Here is a 21,650-nt window from a genome sequence, read left to right on the forward strand (position 1 = left end):
CACAACATTTCGAGCCAAATGGTCTTTCCTTTCACTTTATTCATAATTCAGCTCCCACACAGTAAAAGCTACATCACACACAGGTACACTGGGATAGTGCGTCTGTTATGGATATGACAACATTAAACTGCTTTTGCAACAGTAGGAAAGGGAAGAAGGGTAAATTTCAAGCACAAAGCCTCGTCTTTGGAAACATACAGGTGGTACGCACCGTTCTCTCCATGCCTGCAGTTTTGTTCATACAATAACAATAACTTAATTTACAATATGAACAGGCAATGCAGAATTAGTCAGGTGAAAAAGGTCAAATAAAAACATCCTGGTACGTTCTTACAAAACATACAAAAAGAACAGTCCGAATCAGAGAGCTGTTGTTGTTATATCCGAATATTCATGACGGCTATATTTGTTTCAGTTCTTCTTTGTGCGATAACGCTGAAGACATCGGGATGCCCAACAGCAACGATTGTATGGGACAATAAAAAGTGACACATGCATCAGTTTTTTCTGCCACCTGCTTCTTTTTGAGACGCCACGCTCACTGAGCAGAGCAGAATGTGTGGAGACAGAGAGCCTTGTGGAATGAACTAACATTAGGAATGTACACTCAAAGACACAGAAGTTTTTCCGGACAAAAGATAAAAAGTACAATATCTACTTCAATAACTCCTCTCTGCAATCTGTTCCGCCGACAGTGCTAGTCTATGGGGCCATCGCTAACACCCCCCCAGCTTTCACATGTCAACGTCTAATTATAAAATATTCACTTATTCAACACCAGGAGTTAAAAATGACAGAAAAAAAAAATGAAGCAGTTCGTTCAAGCACATTAGTTGTGGGAGTAGAAGTGGGTTACACTAGAAAAGCAGGAAATCTTCTGACAATGTTTGAGCTTTGTAAGCAAAAGGTGGTACCCTACTTACTTTGCTGGAGTTAAATAATCAGCATTTTGCTACAGAGCCGGTTCTGTGCTGAACACATCCCACTCCCCGTTTACACTTCAAACAACATTAAATTACACATCCAACCATGCACGCAAAATATGTGAAAGCAACTAGAGAAGAGGTTCCAATTTCCGATTGGTCCAAAAATGTAGGCGGTGGGGGGTGTATGGCTAAGGCAAATGTCCACAACACAAACAATTCAGGTAGAATACACATTTTCAACTAGCACTGCAAATTAACACGGAACTTTTCAAAAGCAAACAATAGTTATCCAACTACTCTGAGATATAGCACAAAAAGATCAATGCAAAAAAATCTTTGTTTTTTTTCTCCAAGTAAAATACTTTTTTTTTCCTTTTCCTATTTCTTCTTCCAGAAAACTTTCGAAAGGTTTCATAGCTTATATCATCTCCTTGTCAACACCGGCGTCAAACGCACACTACTTTTTGACAGTAACTGCAACACAACTAAAAACTGCGCTAATAGCGAACAGATCTCTCTAAAGTAACACATCTACCAAAAACAAAACAACAACTGGATGAGTTAAGCATGATTGACTCTTTCCGTACAGTACTTAAACAGTGCAAAGACATTCAGACATCAGCCCTCAGATCAGCCTCAATGTTAATCCTCTAACATTCAGTCTAATATCAATGTGGCTTCTCTCCTGATGACCCTACATTCATATTTGATTATACTTGCTAAACACCAACATGATTGAAAGATAAAATATCAAAGAAAAGACAGGAAATGGAATCGTGAACAGCGACACAGAAGGCTCTGCGTGCTGGAGGAATACGTCACAGGTTATTACAGCATTTCTTTTTTTCTTTTAAGCAACCTTGAATGGAAGATACTGACAGAAGACTTTCACTCCCACTTGAATGAAAAGCTACTGTATACATTTCAAGTTGCAGCGGGTGCTTTAGGTGTTCTTTGGACCCCCCCCCCCTTTCCTTTTTTTTGCCTGTTCACTACCAGCCATGACTTGAAAAACTAGGCAAAACTAAATGAATCCCTGCCACACGACGTGATGCCAATGACAGGATGTGGTCTTTGATATTAAGCAAGTATTGAATCAGTAAAGTGTCAAACAGTTTTTTCGTTGTGGTCAGCCTATTAACATGCAGCGAATTTATATTAAGACACAAAAACAAAAACTAAAAAAAAAAAAGAAAACAAACAAAGAGGCGTAGGACACAAACGTGTGATGAGAATATCTGCAACCTGCCAGTCCTCATCAGCGCACTGGGCAAGCAGCAGATTCTGCACTTATCCTCCAGCTTCTGATCTTGGTAAAATATTCAATGTCAGTTGCAAAGTGATGGAAAGCATGGATTTTTGGCTTTTTTTCTTTTTTTAAAAAGCTTTGTGTTCATGTTTAACTACAATGTAGGAATGTGACTACTTGGCAATAACTGCTCCTGCATCTGTTACACCTACAGTAGTGCGGCAAAAATCCTCTTCTTGGCTTTTTTAGTGTCAGGAGCAAAGTCCTCTTTAAGTCCAACACTGGTGACAAGTTTAATCATGAAGAAGTCACCGCCACATTTCAGAACTGATGAGCTGAAAGAGTTTCAGAACGCAAGACCCTCAGGTTTCAGCGTAAATTTGAGCCTTGTGGTTTTCCTGCAAAAACGGAAGTGTTTCTAGCTGAAACCAAGACATGCGGGTGGAGATTTGGTTAGTCAGCAATGCACTGGGTGCGAATGATCATATCCACACTCTATGAAATGATGCTGGGACTCATACGCAGAGCCCCGACTGCAGAGCTGTGAGGCGGCGTTCAATGCACTCCTTACCTGCAGGGACAAAAGGAAAGAAGAGAAAGTCAGAGGCGGGTTCAATCTAATGAGTCATCCAAGTCAGGCTTTTATATCAATCAAAATGACAGTAAAGTGGAACCTTTTTAATCAACCACTTCCTCTCTGAGCAAATGCTTTATTCAAGCTAAATAGTGGTGGCTGCTTGTGTTGAGCAGTAAACTGAGCAGACGTACATTTGCCAACACTGAGGATGTCATCCTTCTCAGTAAGCAGCAGAGACAGGCCCTCCATAAGCAGGAGAGCTTTGTGGTAGCGCAGAACCGATGCTTCTCCCTGGTGGAACATCTCATCCAGTGCAGCAGCCTGAACCTGACATCACAATAGGGAGTTAATGAAGGACTAATCTGCATTGATTAAAAACAGCGACAAGAAATTTTTTTTTTTTAAAAAACACTCATGACGCTGCTTCCGTTCCGTTTCCCCTATTCTCAAAGTTTTTAGAAAAACTTGATTGCATCTCATCACACATGTATATTTTCATGATGTGAATGCTCAGACACAACAAACGATTATCTTGTGGCTTGCCTCGTCTGGAAGCCTTTCTGTGCCATGTGTTTTGGCTTACCATCTGCACAGTGTGGCTGAAGAGCAGCCGCTCAGCTGTGATGGAGGTGATTTGGTCCATAAGACGGTGCTTCCTGGTGAAGAATTTCTCCAGACGTGAGCTGAGTGAGCGGCAGAACGCCACACAGGACTTGTACAGCTCATTCAGCCGTCTCACTACTGTTTAGAAACAGAATGGAAACAGAAAAAAAAGGTGTCCATTTCTAATTAAGCACATTTAAAAAGACTCCCCTGTTGCAAGATAAAAAGGCTCATACCTTGTTTGACAGTAGCAGATGGGTAGAGTTTGCCCTGCTTCACTCGCTCCATGCCTGTGTGTAAGGCGGTAGCCAAGAGTTCTGCAGCCTTAAGGTACAGGACCAGCTGTTCTGCGTCACTGAGGAGACAATTATACACACACAGGAATTATTAAATACATTGACATTATTTTCATACAAATTGGCAAGGCAGGTGTAACAACAGAAAAAGTCTCTGCTGGGCAAAAAAAAAAAAAACAAGTTCTGAGGGATGACTCCTTAATCACTAAAAGTCACGACAAAAATGAGCTTTTATGTCCTGGAGCAAAACTGTATGAACCAAAACTACATGTTTTCATTAATATACTTGAGCCACTAATCTCGAGCAAATAACTCCTCCAAAGATGGTATGGAAGTCTGAATAGACAGAACTTCTCTCTTATCATCACAGTTTTTTAAGATTTTGTGTTGATTTAATTTCAGCATTCCTTTTAGCGTTTCTCCAGTTGGAAATGAATGGAAAGGCACTCAGTTGAGACCTCCGTTTGCTACCTGAGACCTCAAGTGTGAAGAAACCAAACAACCACACTAGTTAAACAACGCCTGTGACATGCACAAACCTATCTGATGCTACAGTTGACCTCACCTCCACTCTCGGCTCAGGGAGCTTATCTGATCCGCCACCAGGCTCTGCTGCTGAGGGCTGGAGGGATGAGAAATGTTCCCCTGCCCCTCTGCCACCATCGCACCACGGGCTGCAGCCACCTCCATTAGACAATAGGCGAATTCCAAAGTGAAACGCAGGCGCTGCACAGTATCTGTATGTTCCTGCTAAACTCCGACAGAGGCAGACAGAGAGGCAGAGGGAGGCGCTTTACAGATAGAATTTCAAACAGAAGACACAAACATTGTATAAAGTCAGGTCATTTGATACATTTTAGAATTCCTTCTAATCCCTCAGGCTATTCTCCACATTGTGTTAAGCTCTTTTCTGTTTTTCCTCACCGCTGTCAACAATGTATGGATTCATGCTAGATAGTTTACGTTTCAAAATTCCATTCGAATTAACTCCTAAATAAGTTTTGAAGACCTGCTCCTCACCTCCATCAGCGTCTCCTCGGGCAGTTCAGGCGCTTCAAAGGTTATGGGACCGCCCATGTTGGCTGTGATCGGATCAGAGAAACTGTAACGAGGACTGTGAGGGGCCTCGAAGCCATCCAGATAGGTGCCTGTCTGGGGGTAGCGGCTGGTGAAGGAGCCTACAGGACTAACTGAACTGAAGGAGCCTGCATGAGTTACAAAAAGATAGCAAAAAGATGTCTGTTCTATTAGGTGTGCGATGTGTAAAGTATTAATAATGATGCCTACTTCCCACAGAGGGAGAGGGGAAGTAAAAACTATTTGCATGCATTTAGTTGTATCACGATCTTTACGCGGTACCTGAGTATTTTCTCTGTCTGGAGGTCTGAGGTGGTGTGCTGCCACTTGGTGGAGAACCCACGGTGAAAACAACCTGTGCAGGGCTGCCGGAACTGGGAGCGAAGCCTCCTCCACCACCATGAGGCCCTGATTGGCAAAAATAAAAGTGAGAGGGAGATTTTTTTTCTTGTCCCACAGATACTGCCAACTTTCATGACATTTTTGAGCTGTAAATACCAGGTATGATAGAGAAAAAAAAAACATTACCTGCCATAATCAACTGTAACTATAAAACCCCAAAAAGATTAAACTGTTTGTTCTTAGTATTTGAGAGCATCATTTAAAAAACTGATAAACGCCTACTAGTCGTCCAGGACTGCTGTAATATATCAGCTTTGAAGCATCCATTATGATAGGAGTAGAATATAAAACAGTGAAATCCTATGGAATGAAGATGTCTAACCTGCTATGTCTATGGCTTTTTCAGATGTCAGGTTCTCTGCGCTGCCTCGATCACTCGCATATCCACCTGCTCCAAATGCAGCCATCAGCAGCATGTCAGAGAGACGACCAGCACTCTGTGACCTGGACCAAACGGATGAGAAACAGCAACAAGGGCTATTCATCATCTACAAACTCTATAATGCAATCATATATTTGGTGGAAAAAACAGCTTCCCAGTTTATAAAACAAAAAGTACAGTGTAAAATCAAACTATGCGAGACATGAAAAAAAAAACTTTAATATCAAAAACCTTGCGATGCATGACTGTGATGTGTACTTTACAGAAAAAAAAAAAAAAAAGGTTTGGGTATTCTCTCGAGGCCTCTTCTCTGTTATGCATCTGCAGCCATCTTTCTGCAAATACCACAGTGAGGCAAATACAACAATCTAACCTTCCAAAAGTCTTTGTGTCATCTTCCATAAGTCTATGGATGCAGTCGCCAGTGTGGGTGGCAGGTGTGGGCGCTTGCTGTCCAAGGTCTCTGAGCTCTCCTGGGGCAGTCCTGCTGCACGGCGAGCCAATGACCAAACCCTTCTGAGTCAGGAAAGTAACAAGGTTCGGAGAGCTTGGGGGTTTAGGGAAATCAAAGGGAGGGATGGTCTGAAGAAAGACAGAAAGGAGGGCGGAAAGTTCCCCAAAGTTAGTTCTTGACCTGTGTATGAAAAATACATTTAAAAAATGGATCACACACAGAGCCGGCTTACCCTGGAGGGGGAGCCCAGGATAGTGGGAAGGGGGTTACGCTGCATAAGCTCACTAAGCCTGGGGGAAGACTGTAGGGGGCGGACAGTCATCAGTCCCGCTGAGGGGGCAGCCACTGGGTCTGAGTGCTGCTTCCTGATTTTGTGCCTGCCACCACCAACAACACCACCACACTCCAACAGACAGGGGGCACTGTGGAGCCGTGTGCCAAGTCCTGCTGGCTGTGGGTGTTGCTGAGAAGTCGGCCTCAGTTCAGTCTGCAGAGCTGCAAAGTAAAATGGGGCAGACGGTGTTAAAAATAGTTCAGCTTTCTGACATTAGTCCGTGTTACACAGGATAGGAAACAATAAAGTCACAAGTGGGTAGCAAAAAAAATATCCAGGGAGTTCGATTACTGCACACACAAGGTACACGCAACACTACAAACCTGGTTAACTAGAAAATGACTCTTTCAAACACAGACACACTAAAAGTGAGTCTTCATATATGAGAAACAACAGACTGCAAGTACAATCCAATCGTTCCTGAACTGGAATAACATACTTCTGTGGGGTCATTACATATTCCAAAATATTTATTTTCCTTATCTTTTAAGTGTTGAAGAACTTTAGCTCTCCATTTTTCTATAAAAGCCTTTGAATTAAATATCTTACACAAATCAATGATTTGTAATACAGGCTTATAAGTAGATTTAATTTTAACGGGTCACAAAGCAAAAGCTTGGGGGGAAAACAGTTTAAAAGAATGAAGATTAATCGCATAAGTACCTTGAGGTGAGAGCTGGAATTGTCTGGCACCTCCCAGGGAGAACCTGTGGGAGGCGGGGGCCGCTATCTGCCCGTACGGGGGTGAGGGTCCAGGTCTGGCGAAGCCCAGCACGCCGCCACTGCTGCAATGGCGCACCGGCGTTGACAGCCTAATGATGTAAGGATCATGCACGTGTCACTGCATTTTTTTCAAGGAGTGTAAATGCGCATACAGACAAAACTACTACACACGTGTGTGTATCTTTGTTGTTTGTGTGTACAGACCGTGGCGAGCCATCCTGTTTGCTGGAATGAAGGTTCTGCTCCATACGATGGTAGTTCTGGACCTGAGAGGGGACTGGGATAGGCAGCGACCGACCATGGTTTCCATAGTTACTTCCCGGGAGCTCACTGGGCCTGTAAACAGCAGTGAATTGAACAGAGAAAGTCAGAGACAGTCAGAGAAGAAAAAAAAAAAATAAATGTGCTGCACTCTTAATATAACTAAATTGATTCGAAAAAGCCTGCAAACATTTCAGAACTAATTTGAAAAGACAACATAAAATATGAAAGAGACTTTCTCTCAGCTGAACACTGGAAGTATTGAGCCATTCAATATGGTGACGTTTTAAAAATATTTGTATTTCATTGTGTGCTTGAATTTGCTTTCAGAAAGCTGACTAAAGAACAAAATGGATCAATCTCACTTTAATTTATTTATTTTATTTCTGTCTGATCTACTCCAACAGTAACTTTGGACATGACTCGTGTCTGCTTACAAATAACCATCTCAGCCGTTACCTGACGGGACTTGGAGACGCGCTGTAGGAGGGCGAGTGCGGTGGCGTTTTGTCTTGGCTGCAAAGACCAGCCGAAGCCAAAAGGGATCTGTTTAGAAGTGGAGAAAAATAAATCTTAAAGATGAGAATCACTTGGTATTTTAACTTTGAATGAATGATTTAGAAAACAGAATTGGCAGCATTCGAACACATGTGTTGGTAACTGATAAATAACTCGTCCCTGCTTCTCACCCGCTGTTCATCAGGCTGTCCTGCAGCGCTTTACTCTCACATGTCAGCTCACCTGCTGGAAAGCCAGAAAAAGAAAAAAAAAGAGAACTAAATCAGAAGTGTTAAAATTGATTATTTTATACATTCCAATATCCAATAGACCAAAATGAATGGACATCCACAGTTGGCAAAGCTTCAGCACAGCATAAAATGTATTTCGAATAAATGACCTACAAATTGACTTGAAATACAACAGCAGTGAATATGCCAAGAATATGCGCAGCTTCATCTAATGGTAAGAAGTGGTCGAAAGTTTTCTCACTGGTGAAGTGAGCAGGCACTATGACAAAGTCATCTGTGTCACAAGACGAGGAGTTCTTGCTGCTACCGCCTCCTCCAGACGAGTCCTTGAGGAGAAAACCAGCGGCCTCCTGGGTCGGGGAGGCCAGAGCTTTGGCTCGCAAATGCTGTGTCTCGAGAGACTGCTGCAGTGACAGGGAGAAGAGTGGAGCAGATAAATAAAAGATGCACAGGGGAATGTATAAAATAGCAACCAGACAGGGACAGATCTGACAGGTGCCTACTTTAACATCCACTACAACAGCACACTGAAACACGGCCTCACAAATCAGGGGGCAAATGGCAAAAAAACCAAGAAAAACAAGAGAAGCAGTGAAATAATGAACACGAACTGGTGGTGAAGCGAGGTGGGAGGTCGAGGAGCTGCTACACGAGCTGGCTGATGCTGAGCTGGGCAAACAGGTCATGGTCACCGTAGGAGTGGCTGTAACAAAATGCAAGATGTTCGTTAGAAAAACTTAAAAAAAAAAAATGCAAGTACATTCAGGTTTCAAACAGTGAATGAGTTTGTAAATATACACAAAATAAAATACGTGGCTGGATCCAATACTACAGCCGGCCTCTTTATGCTGAAAGAGCAACACCAAACCGAGGTCTATTGAGAAGAGGAATATTTTCTTACTTACTCTTTTTAACGGACGAGCTCGCCTCCAGGAAAGGATGACGAAAAAACTCATCTGCCAATAACAGAAAGAATAATGACTATACAAGTACATGAGCATGTAGTCTGCTTATCTAAGTGTCTTTTGCCTTTATCAAGGACAATTTTATTACCAAAGGCTATCTATAAATTATTAAGATAACATAGTGGACTGTTTGATTCATTTAGATGTTCACTGACCAAAGTCCATGCGGTCCTTGTGGTTACGCTGCAGCAGACCCAGCAGCAGGTGCCTCAGATGTTGGGAGGTCTCTCTGGGGATGCTGCAAACCAATATATTAGTTACTACAGACAGAGCACCCCCTTTTAGCTCCATCTCATTTGCTCTAAAAGGAACTTACAGGAGCCAAACACTTTATCAAAAATGTGGCTTCTTTCACATTTAATAAGGCTGTCGGTATTAGTCAAACAAGATGTGATACAAGGTCAGCTTTCATGAGACGTCTACGAATCAAGTAGCAGTCTGGTCTGATCTGCTCTTTAGCAGCACAACTCTGTTTTGAATTCTGTCTGAGTCATCAGTGTTTCCCGCAGCGCATTATAGTTAAGGCGGCCGCCTTAGCAAACTCGCACTGCCGCCTTGCCAACGTTCCCAAAAAAAACAAAAACAAAAAAAAAACAATTTTTTAAACCGAAGTAATAATGCTTTTCCAGGCTCAGACATTAAAAGACAGCATTGATAACATTGAATTGCGACACCAACTGGTTGTTAATGTAAATAGTTAATAATGCAAATAAAAAAGTGTTACAGCTCTTAAACAGCTTCGTTATTGCTCTAACAGCCCCCGTCCCATTCCAAGTACCCCCCCCCCAACCGACGGAACGCTATCCGCGCAAAACCCCTGGTCCCGGCCGACGACTCACCACCTTGACTAAGCAATTTCCTGTGGGAAACACTGATCATCATAATCAAAGCTTCACTTTCAGTTAATCAAATCACACATTAAAGACTTTCATTTCCCGCGACAAAACCTATACAGTGATCTATTACACTTCTGCAGCATAGAAATACATCTCACTAAAAGTCCTTACTTGGGGCTGAGGTTCTTGTTTTTTTCATAGAACAGTCGGAGGTCCTGAGGACTGCTGGCCTGAAAAGGGTCAAAGGCCAAAGTAGAAAACATGTAAATATCTGCAAGTGTAAACACGCAAGTGCATAAAAGGAACACAGTTTCCTTCTATTGTTGATAACCGTCATCATTACACCATATGTTGCATTTGCATTATTGTGCAAAGAACCAAAATACCAAATTTTATCTTTGAATGAAGCAACAAAATTAAGCTCGTTTCAAAAGGATCAGAACATGACAAACAAAAAAAAAAATACTTAAAGCTGCGGTCGGCAACTTTTTTTTAGTCATATTAGCTTGAACTGTCATGGGATTCTGGAAGTAGAATATTAAATAGGCTGTTTAGGAAAAATAACGCAATCTGTAGCTCCCTCTGAAGCCTGTAATCATGCTTGCAAAAACCGAGCGCTCCTGGCTGTTTTTAACCAATCAAGTTAGAGTGGAGGAATCCTACCTGTCAATCACAGCTTGTGCACACGCTGCTGAGCGTGAGTCTGCCCCAGCTTGTGTGCGCTCACACTGGTGTGAACTCACGTGCACAACCTCGTCCACAGAGGGGTGGGGATTTGGGGGCGATTCGGAGCTTGTTAGAGGTTGGGGGAGGGACCTGAAAGTTGTATCAGTTCGAATTTTCCGACTTTAGACTCGGTATTTTGAAAACCTGCCGACTGCAGCTTTAAAGCAACTTTACAATGTAACTTCTCAAAAAGCCCACTCTGGAGCTCCCCCTACAGGCTTGGAGGTAATGTACGGTTACACTGTCGTAAATACAACACCCTTTCGCTTTCACGTTTCACGTTTGTTGACGAACCGGCGAGGAGTCAGAAGGTGCAAGCTATGTCGACCGAGAAGGTAAGAGTAATCAAATGTACCTGGGAGCGTGAGAGGGGTCTATTTGTTTTTGCGGTAGGTGTGCCAGAAAGCAAGTCGAAGTACTTCCGCTCAGCTCCCGGGCCGCTACCGGGCCGGTCCAGCAAAGTTACATAGCGCAGTTATTCCAACTCAGACCCCCGAAGGGCATAGGAGACAGGCCAATCGTAATATTAAAACTCATTCTAGCCACACAATGTTTTTCAAGCTGTTATTTTAAGGTAGAAATGTTACATAGTATTGCTTTAAGTACTACTTGTCTTGAAAACTGCTGTCCCACAGGGTTTTTATTTCTCCTTCTCTCCACCAGGTAAAAAGTTTCATAAAACAGCAAAGAACCAGATTTGAAGCCTGTCTCCAAGCCACTAAGGCCAAAAATAACTATCTGGGAGGGAGAAAGGAAATCAGACAGCAAGGAGCCTGTCTTCTAACCAATTATGATAGAACAGAGGCAAGTGATACCGGCTGAAATAGCACTGGCAATAAACCCAGATATATCAACTAACACACTGGCAATGTGGTCTACATTTGATGTCTGCAAATCCAGAAATGAGCAATTGTTACAGTTCGTTAAGAACATTGGTCGAAATCACCTTAATTTTTGCACAATGAAACAAGTCAGCTGATTTTAAACAAGTCATGCTCATCATCGTCACTGTGGCAGCAAGTGGATCTTTTTGCTAAAATGTTGTTTCACTCAGGGTAATGCCAGGTCTAAATATATCTTACTAGCTTTTTTGGGGGGTTGGCAAAGAGGAGAGGGCTCCAACCATTACATAAAGTAAGACAACAATTTGTCAACTTGGTAAAATGACACAAACGGTTTACAGCCATCATCTGTGAGCTTGGCACCAATCAACTGTGTGACTGTGACTGTGTCAGTTGGGCATGTTCAGTTCCCGTTCAGGCATTTTGTGTATTTGGCTCCGGTCCCAGATTCAAATATTGGATGGGCTCAGACTAGTTCTGGGTAAATTTTTAACCCACAGAGACTTCTACACTCGGTCTCGGCTGAGCAAAGAGACAAGATGAACAGGCTAGAAGGATCACTGGAAACAAAGAACTTGAAGCGGTTCATTAGCAGGAGAACAGCCCAGGCCACCCAGCCCCTTCACACATCAGTCCAGCTAGTGGCATCTGCCAGAAGATGGAAGGTCCCTTCCCAAGAGCACTGGGGCATCAACTGCCTTCCACGCGCCGCCTGCACTTTGTGCGTTTCACATGTATTCACATCTTATATTCTGCTTTCTCTTTGCTGCACACAAATGTCAATTACATCTAAAAATGCTGAAGAATCAAGTTTTACCAGCTGATCAAATATATTTCTGCTGAAACAGGCTGCAGACTGACTGGATAAATGAGGGTGTAGTTCGGTTCAGGAAAAGTCAGATCAGTGATTAGGAACCCAGCAGAGAGGATGTGAAGCATTGCTGTAACTGCCTGACAGAATGAAATATACGTAGCTGCCAAGTTACAAATTCTTGTTGTTTTGTGCCTGCTGGTCTGCCCTGCTGTTGCGGGACAATTGTGCAGCTCGGGAAAGCTCACAGTTTTGGAGCAAGACAAAAGAAAAGGCGTTATTTTGTCATCAATTCACTGTCGGAAAATCTCTTCAATAGCTCTCAAAGGAAAAATGTTCCTTTTACACGAATGCAGAGTTTTCTTGTGGTTCTCCGATCTGGGAACTTGCATTGTTTAATGGACCCCGCTGTTATTTGAAGGCAATGAAAAATCTTGCATTCTCTACAACGTCAGCCTGGATAATTCTTAACAATAGAAAGTGTCTGTATTTACCTGAAAAGGAGCTTTCCCGGTCAAGCACTGAAACACTATGGTTCCAATACTCCACAAGTCAGCCTTGGCGTCGTAGTTCTGGGACATGATTACTTCAGGAGCCTGTTAATGAAAGGGAGTTAGACTTACCAATTATTGGGTACTTTCAAATCATTACCGCAGTCCTATGCCAGGGCTCTGTTGTTTTACAGACATTCTTACTTTATATAAGAATGTATGAAACCAAAGACGGAAATAAAATGTCTTGGCCCCTTATAGTCTGCGATGACCTTTGATATGAGCAAAAATAAAAGACATCGCCAGATAAAAAGCATTTGAGAATGCCTACGCTGCTCGCATCTACAATTGTACAAAATCTGTTTACCATGTACATGGGGGACCCGCAGAGTGTAGCCGCCATCATGTTGTTCTGAAGGTACCGGGCAAAGCCAAAGTCCGCTGTCAAGAGAGGAAGAAGAAAGAGACGGTGAGCAGGGTATTCGGAGCAAGAGCTGAATGCAGCGATGTTCTTACAGAAAAGAATAATGAACTGCTAGTACAAATAATAAAACAAATAAATACACTAAAATATATTTTTATATATATATTTATTTCAATCTGAGACTCCAGAATAAGGTGACCTACGAAAGACCATTGAAAACACAATTGTAGCAGCAATCAGGAGGTATGGAAGCAGCCGCAACGGCCACTTTAACAAAGATATAAAAAAAGAAGAAATACGTGGACAAGAGCTTCTGAGTTGACATGAGGGTTATCAGTGAAAATCTGAGTTTCCATGACAGCTCAGTGTGAAGGGCGCCGCATTATGCCAAAGTCTATGGACAGTGTCCCCGCCCAACACATGAGGGGCTGCCGAGTGCAAAAAGGTGTTTGGCGATGACATTTACAAATGGAACCGTGAATGTCTGAACTTTGAGCTGTGACCCGGCCAAGTATTTCGCTTTTTATTTTTCGGCCTTTTAAAGAAAGAGGTCACGCGACACGAGCCCTCTGGCAAAGAGCAAATGAAAAGTAAAATCTCTGAAGAGTGACAGAATATAGATAGAGTAAGCTGTACAACACAAAGGAAAGAGTTGGTCAGAACATACGAGGTGCTAAATGCATCAAAGACAAATCCTAGAACATCTTAAGTTTTCCGCTGTGTCACCCGTTTATCTGTCAAACTGTTTTTCATTTCAGATCAGAGAAAAGGCCGTTCAACCTCCTACGATCCCATACAATTTTTTTATTTGACCCAGGGGTGTACTTACTTCTGTTTTATACTGTCCTTAAACAGATTTTCAGATGACCCTGGTCATTTTTCAATATACTACATCACAGCTGAGAGTAAAAATTAAACTCCTTTTAGATCCAATCTAAATCAATTTCCTGTGACAAGTTCAGTCTCGAATTTTTCGAAGCCATCCTTTACTTTGTACAAATCACTGTTAGAGCCCATTGCAATAAAACTACCTGTTTTATTATACTATAAGATTATCATGACTTTCAGTCAGTTTTTGTGTCTCCAAGGGATTCTTGCACTTTTCTCCTAAACCCAGTAGACTCAGACAAGCTCTGCTCTCGGTCATATTGTTTTTCCTTTTTAGCATTTCTGGCTATCTTTGCATACCTGGTTACTCATTAATCATTAAAAAGCACATTTAAAGAGACGACAACAGCAAACGGATTATGATAAGTGCGCAGGCAACCTTGCCGTGTGTCCCTGCTTGCTGCTTGAGTCTCAAAACATCAAACCTACCAATCTTGATGCAGGCGTTGTTAGAGTGAAACTTGCGCCCTGGTGGGTTGGACAGCAGAATGTTCTGGGGTTTGAGGTCCCGGTGGATTATTCCTTTGGTCTGTAGGACCCTCATGGCCCCTGCTATCTGCTGCAGGAAAACCCGGATGGTGTCCTCACTCAGAGTGCCTTTGGCTGCAGGCAAAGAACCCAGAAATGTAGGAAAGGCTGATTAGCTCTGGGTAAACTTTGGAAAAATAACATAACAGACTGGTGGCCTGAGCAGTCTTTTGGTCACAGTCTAAACTAGCAGTTCACTTCAATACATCATAGCTGGAAGAATAGAGGTTTTGCCATTTGTATTTGTATTCTCAAGTGCTAACTGCTTTGATCCAGTAAACCCACTTTAACAGTAAGTGCTTTAAGGATATCAAGCTTTGGGCCTTCTGAATAACATTACCTGCAGCACAAAACAACCACTGAAGTTTTCAAGAAGTTAATTATTTTTATTTTTTTTAAAGACAAGGCCCTTCACTCTTTCATCTAACAGCTTCTAAAATGTAACACCTATAATAAGAAAATGTACTGAAAATGAGGATGATGTAGGTGAGGTGTTCTAGTAAACATGGGCGTGGGTGCTCCGACAAGTTGCAACCAATCTCCTCTCTGAACAATTCCTCCTTATATATATTCCTCCAATATGCAAAACAGTCAAAATACCCCCCCCCCGCAGCACAGAAGCACGTACACGACTGTTTTCCATTAAGAAAGATCAAGTGGGAGCAGATACTTTGTTGCACTTACAGTGAAGGTAGTCAGCAAGATCACCGCCATTACAGTACTGAGAACAAGATCAAGTGAGACAGGGTGGGAGAAGAGAGATAAAAAGGAATAACATTAGAAAACACAGGATAACATGAAGGGCTTCTCTGCAATGACTTTAACTTTAACCTCGTCTCTGAGCTGGCAGGAAAGCAGCGAGATCAGAGGAGTGATTTGTTGAAGACTGACACGCTCACAGATTTACACCCCTATTCCTGTTCCTGGCATTAATATGAATGAACCCAGAAATTGGACAGGGTGTGACAGGCTAAAGAGCGAGGCTCTTTAATGCTGCCTCACAAGTCATTTCCCCGCTGAGACTAAACTAGAGTTTAGACTAACAATAGAAAATGTGATCTGCGTCAGGAATCTCAAAAAGCAGCGACCATGGGACAGTACGGGACGGCTCCGCATGAGTCGTCGACATTTTGTTTTCCACTACAGACAGTACCACCTCAACATAAGCAAACACTTTAATACATCAGAATAATAGTATTTTTTCCCAACAGCCAAACTGAGGAAAGTCTGCATTTCCGGGACTGACCATCTTTAGAGCAAATGACTTCATCGACCACAGGAGTGAATCCCTTCTCTTCTTTGCTGCATATTTGTCATTTTAGCATGCGGATGCTTGACAGGTTTTTCTGCATGGTTGGTAAATATGTTGCATGCACTTTCAAAACACGCATCACGTCGCTCCCTCGCCAAATATATGCATCAGAGAATATTGCACCGAGAAGTATTAGCCAAGCGAGCCAGACTGAAACTTTGCAGGAATGATTAGGGCACAGAATGCAATAGTGTGAAAGGACTCTCAAATATTTTCTCCTTGCCATTGCTCATCAGGTTAAAAGCATTGAGCCACAGCAAAAGCAGTATGTGCCTGTTGCTGGCAGCCATTTGCCCCCATGATGCCTGAGGGGTCAGCTATTTATAGCTCAGGCCCTGACAGAGTTGAGACAATACAGCGCTGAGCAAACAAAGCCAAACATCACAGCTGGCTTACCTCCATTACCAGGTACACTGAGCTGGCAGTTTCCTAAAAGAGAGGAGAGATAAGAGTGGGAGTAAACAAACAAATGTCTGTGGCAGACCAATGAGAAAATGGCTCGGAAGGAGACAGAGGTTAAACTGCAGAAACACACAAAGTAAGAACATGCACGACTCACAGACACCAAAATCATCAAATCTTTGCCTGGTGTGTTTGGTTGAACGTTCTGTAAGAGATTAAACCATCCAAACCTCTGCACCACTGCTTAGAAATATCATTAAAGGGGTATCAAAACAAATCCATGTGAGAACATCAGCTTGTTACCATAATGATCAAAAATGGATAGAGAACAAGAGTCTCCAAAATCAATAACAAGATTGGGTTTTGCAAACAAAATAATAGATGATTTTCAGCTTCTGAAATCCTTATAACGTCAAGTATTTACTGTTACCCACCATCCTTTCAAAACAGAAAAAGTTTTAGTAAGGAAAAAAAACAAAAAACAAACACATGCTGCAGTCAACTTCAAAAAGCCCTCTTATCACATGGCAACAGATGACTGCCGTCTCTCACTCTGACCTAAATTCAGTATCTATTCGAATGCAGATTCAGAGGCCAGCGTTTTTTTTCAATAGCTCAGCTGAGTCAGGGCTTCTGAAGTCAGTTGCCTTTCGTTTTCAGAAAAGATGGACAGCAGACAGGCAGCTGGTCAGGTTCAGAGAGAGCCGGCAGTCTGGCTTCACAGTTCCTCTCAGAGAACACAGGCACCACACCTCTGATAGAGAAAATATTTGGCCTCGTCACTGAAGCTTTATCATGATAAACATATCAGAATGATCAGGCTTACAGTGCTATGGATGGCAACTTTACAAGTTGGAGACTTTTCAGTGCAGAAAAATATAGAAAAATTTGGCGTTTCATTTGCTGCATTTCTATAAAGGTTATCCTTTCTGCCCAATCTATGTCCAAATCCCACTGCCGTAACCGAGTCTTTGCTCTTAAAAATCAGCAGATCAGAAAACCCTAACTTCAAGCTCCTTTAGATACCGAGAAACACTAGAGAACAGTAGGGACATTTATCTGATGTCCAGTGTTTGCTTTGAATCGATCGAAGGATCCCCTGCTAAGAACATCTGAGGCCGTGTCCTGCCGCGCCTCAAGAAACCTGTAATCTTAGAGGTCAGTCTGGACCGACCTCGTAACCGAGCGCATCTCTCATTCGCCTTCTCACCACTGTGAGTGAAAAATGGAGTGAGCCCTTCTTGAGTTTGGAGGAGGCAGAGACACGACAATCTGTTGCGAGTGATTTTTCTCGAACTGCTGATAACGACCTCGCCAAGCCGTCAAACTCGTATTTGCCACCAGCCTGACGACGCCACAATCTAGCAGGGCTCACACGACTGCAGGTGACAAGAAGGCCGTCTGACATTTCACCCGCACTTCAAAGACGTTCTCAAACAAGAGGTTTCTTATGGGAGAAAGTAGAGCAGCAAAGAATAACAGCCTCGCAACTGAAACTATTATTTGTGGGAAATAATCGCATCTCGTATGAAAATGAGTGTCCTGTTTTAAAGCTGATGGCAGTGTATTGATCATGGATTAAAAAGGCAGGAGAAACACCTGCTGGGTTCAGATAAGAGGACGTGAGGGACGTGACATATCAGCTATCCAGCAGGTGCTGCGATGGTAAGTGTTATTCTGGTAACTAGGCTACAGGCAACAGCATTGCAACGACTGAGGATTCCCATATGTCAACTTACAAAGCAACAGCTAGCGCGACGGGGAGTTCAGGGGTTATCGATACTGACAGTTCCAGTGTATAAGCGTACGTAGATGTGCAAAGGCTGTCGAGAAGCATAAAGCTTTTTGTTTGTGCAGAAATGTGTGAGATGGGAAGAAATTGGCACTACGCTTCCCAGAAAGCCTTGATCACGAGGGCTGGTATGAACAAGCTACGTGACTGCTGACAAAATGTAAACAGAGGAAATGATGACTGAGATCAGCGGGACACAAAGCCAAAGAGTTCAAACTGAAGGGTTTAAGAAGATCTTCTGCATACTGAGGGGCGAAAATCTGGATTTTTAGGTAGAAAAGCTTAATAAAAAGCAGGAAAAACAAAACTGCATGAGACAGAAGTGGGTCATCCTGAGCAGACACGTCCAACAAAGCGTCTGGTCTACTTAACGAGCACAGAATGAAGGAAATGTGGGACAACAAGAGGTGTGATAATATCTTATGTAAACAGAGGCCCTCGACACCACATACCTGAAAGTCCAGTAATGCAACAATGTTCTCGTGTTTGAGTTCCTGCACAGATGAAAGGAGGGAAAACATTATTTGGAAACTTGTTTTACTCATTTGTCTTACATACACATAAGCCTTTAACGGGACATCAAAACTGTCTTGCACACATTTGCATCGCTGGACGTCTCCTTGTAGTAGGCTACCTCAGTAACTTTTGACTTGCCTTCAATATCTTGATCTCTTTCCCCAGCAGTGTCTGAGATTTGGCCAGGTTCTTCTTGTTTATGCATTTCACTGCCACCTCCCAGTCATGTTTCTAGAGGAACACATTACAATGAGAAAGGGGGTTAGACAAAAGCAATGTAAAAGCTGTGTTGTGCTGTGCCTTTGTTACAGTTGATATGCAAATTCTTGTCAACCCATCACTGTACTGCATGTTTGACAAAACGATGGGCTCCCCCACAATTGTTGTGCTCGGAAATGTGAGATGCCACCCAAAAGCAGACATTTTTTTCCACTCTGCAGCGCTCGCACACAGCTTTGCTCTAAGAGTGTAACAAACCAAGTGGCTTTCTTCAGTCTCTGACTCTTGTATCAGATCATATTTCCTGAAACTCAAGGAGAGTGTCCTTATCAGTAGATTGTCTGAGCATGCAGTCAGTTCAGCTGTATTGCTGTGGCTGCGTTTAGCAATAGGCGTTGAGACATATTGTGGATTAAAAACTGACATGTGAACGATTTCTGTTTCCCCTCCATGGCATATTTGTCTCAGCAGACGCTAGAGGATCAAACTACCTGTGTAATCACAACCTTTTTCATTTTCTTTTTTAGAGTTTATATGCTTTCAATCCGGGTATAACACATGTTTCAACGTGCCTATTAATCCACAGTGGGGGGAGCTCTCTAAAGGAAACAATACGAGTCCGATGGCCTATGCTTGGGTTTGCCGAATTCACGCGCAACATCTGCACCGCAGACCTGCCGAAAATTAAAGATAGCCACGGCATTGCTTTCCATGCATGTTGACAACGTGTCGCAAGGTTTAAGCAAGTGTTTTGGCGTTTTTCGTATTCGCTTGTTGTTTTTCAAGGAATATCCTGTGCGTGCTACCAGGCCTCTTAAGGCCGTACAATAACAACAAACGTAACAGATGGCTAACAAAAGGCGAGCAACGTCTCACGACACCATAAATACACCATTAATGCATCAAAATGACTTTTCATCTGTAAAGGATTCTTCACAACATGTATGGAAGGCAGTGTAAGCAGTGCGGAGGGGCAATCACCTCTCGATGTCTGCCTTTGAAGACGACAGCAAATGCGCCATGTCCTATCAGATCCTTCCGACTGAACTCAAATTTCCCCACCGTCTCCATATCGAAAGTCTTGTTTTCTTCCACTAAGACTTGCACAAATGACCGGGGGGGCTCAGGTCACCCTTGTTGTTAGCGAGTCCTTTCTCCTCCGTCAAGTGGGGGCAGCTGCAGGGATGTTCACCCCCTCTTTCGCTTGCCATGGACTGGCTTCCCAAAAACAAACTGTCCTCTCCTCTCATGTTCACACGGATACGTTTTGGAGTTTGACTCCTAACAAAGCTGCCCGACTATTTCCATCTTAAACGGAGCGGCCAACACGAAGTTAGCTAAGTTGAGTCGGACGGGGTCTGCTCCTTGCAGCTGTTTTCGGAGTGCCACCTTAAAAAGCAGCTCGCTGCGTTTTGTTTATATACGGGAGGTCCAGACTTCTGTCGTCTAAAGCGTCCACACGGTGAAAGCAGCGCTAACTGTCAACTTAAAAGAAGTTAACAGTGTTTAATATCCTGTTCATCATCCTGTACATTACTCCCTGTAATGTCTAATATGTTGGTAGCTGACTCGCCGAAAGTCATAGCATCGACGGTCCCAACAAAGCAGCTTCCAGGCTCTCTTTACCAGCGCGCATGCGCAAAGCATTAACAGCTGTAGGTTTGACGTCACTCATTAGTTTTCGGTTGAACACAAAACAAACATGGCATCTTGATATCAGCCGGTCAGACACATACATGTGTAAGGTGTGCAATGTGCAATTCCACACCTTACAGTAAAAATACTTGATAGTACTAGTAGTCCATGATGTACTTAGTCTGGCAGTATACGTTTCATGAACTACTTATGGAAAAAACAGGTTTAATACCACATCAAAGTTAGACAAAATAGATCCATTCTTGTTCAGTTTAAGGGACTTTGTCTATGGATTACTCGGAAAGTATACAGTGAAAGTACTTGATCATACTCATGGTAGTAGTCCATGATGTACGTAGTCCAGCAGTATAGGTTTCATGAACTACTTATGGAAGAAACAGTTTGTATACCACATCAAAGTTAGACAAAATAGGTTAATTCTTGTTCGGTTTAAGGGACTTTGTCTATGGATTACTCAGAAAGTATACAGTAAAAATATAGTTATTTTACAGTAAATATGGAGTATGAGAGCTTTTCTGGTGCAAAACAACCCAAAAAATACAACTTTGAGGCACTTCAAAATGATACAGTAAAAATTTTTGACAATGACTGAGCATCCCATTTAGTCAGGATGGTTTTGAAGTCAAACCATTGTCAGAACTTATGGAGGAAAGTTATATTACACTCCAGTAAAAACGGAATATTAGACCTTTTTTTGGGGTAAAAAGAAAAGACACACACACACACACACGAGCTTGATTGATTGGCTCTATCGTCTTATTTTGAAAACCGGTCCGGTCGAACGTCCGCAGATGGCCGCCATCTTACCACAGGCAGCCAGAGAGTCTCTATTATGAGACTCTATTATTATTATCTGTAAAAGGGCTGTGCAGGCAGCTCTCTCGCCGACAACATTGTGTTGATGGTGAAACATTCAAACATTCAAGACATAACTTGCTTAATTCTCAAACGTTTAGGTTATTATAAACATCAAAGTAGTAAGCTAATTATCACACTACAGACGAAGTCCATATTTATTTTTAAAATAAAAACGTAAATATTTCACGTTTATTTGCCCCATGACTCAACTTTATTTATCCCTTGGGATGACTCCCTCAGGGAAATTCAAGTCCCCAGTAGCTCCAAACACACACATAGGATCTCTATAAATCTAAAATACAGTATAATATAGAATAATTAATAAAATATATAATTAAAATGTAATTAATA

The 21,650-nt window shown here is 42.5% G+C and overlaps 1 protein-coding gene across 1 annotated transcript; it reads right to left on the reverse strand.

Moving 5' to 3' along the window:
* Positions 1-19: 19 nt before the first annotated feature.
* ulk1b (unc-51 like autophagy activating kinase 1) lies at positions 20-20,422 on the reverse strand. The gene is made up of 27 exons (XM_075456453.1): positions 19,767-20,422; positions 18,705-18,797; positions 18,503-18,544; positions 16,253-16,285; positions 15,229-15,265; positions 14,446-14,619; positions 13,072-13,145; positions 12,708-12,809; positions 10,006-10,064; positions 9,154-9,236; positions 8,939-8,989; positions 8,645-8,736; positions 8,275-8,437; positions 7,974-8,028; positions 7,744-7,830; positions 7,228-7,359; positions 6,964-7,112; positions 6,199-6,461; positions 5,886-6,094; positions 5,453-5,574; positions 5,011-5,136; positions 4,672-4,856; positions 4,217-4,401; positions 3,592-3,710; positions 3,336-3,493; positions 2,944-3,079; positions 20-2,746 (listed from the first exon to the last, which is right to left on the reverse strand). The coding sequence occupies exons 1-27, from the start codon at positions 19,854-19,856 to the stop codon at positions 2,691-2,693; spliced, it is 3,075 nt and encodes a 1,024-aa protein (XP_075312568.1). The 5' UTR covers positions 19,857-20,422; the 3' UTR covers positions 20-2,690.
* Positions 20,423-21,650: the final 1,228 nt, after the last annotated feature.

This window comes from Odontesthes bonariensis, chromosome 22 (assembly GCF_027942865.1).
Source record: "Odontesthes bonariensis isolate fOdoBon6 chromosome 22, fOdoBon6.hap1, whole genome shotgun sequence".
In the NCBI taxonomy this organism is placed as follows: domain Eukaryota; kingdom Metazoa; phylum Chordata; class Actinopteri; order Atheriniformes; family Atherinopsidae; genus Odontesthes; species Odontesthes bonariensis.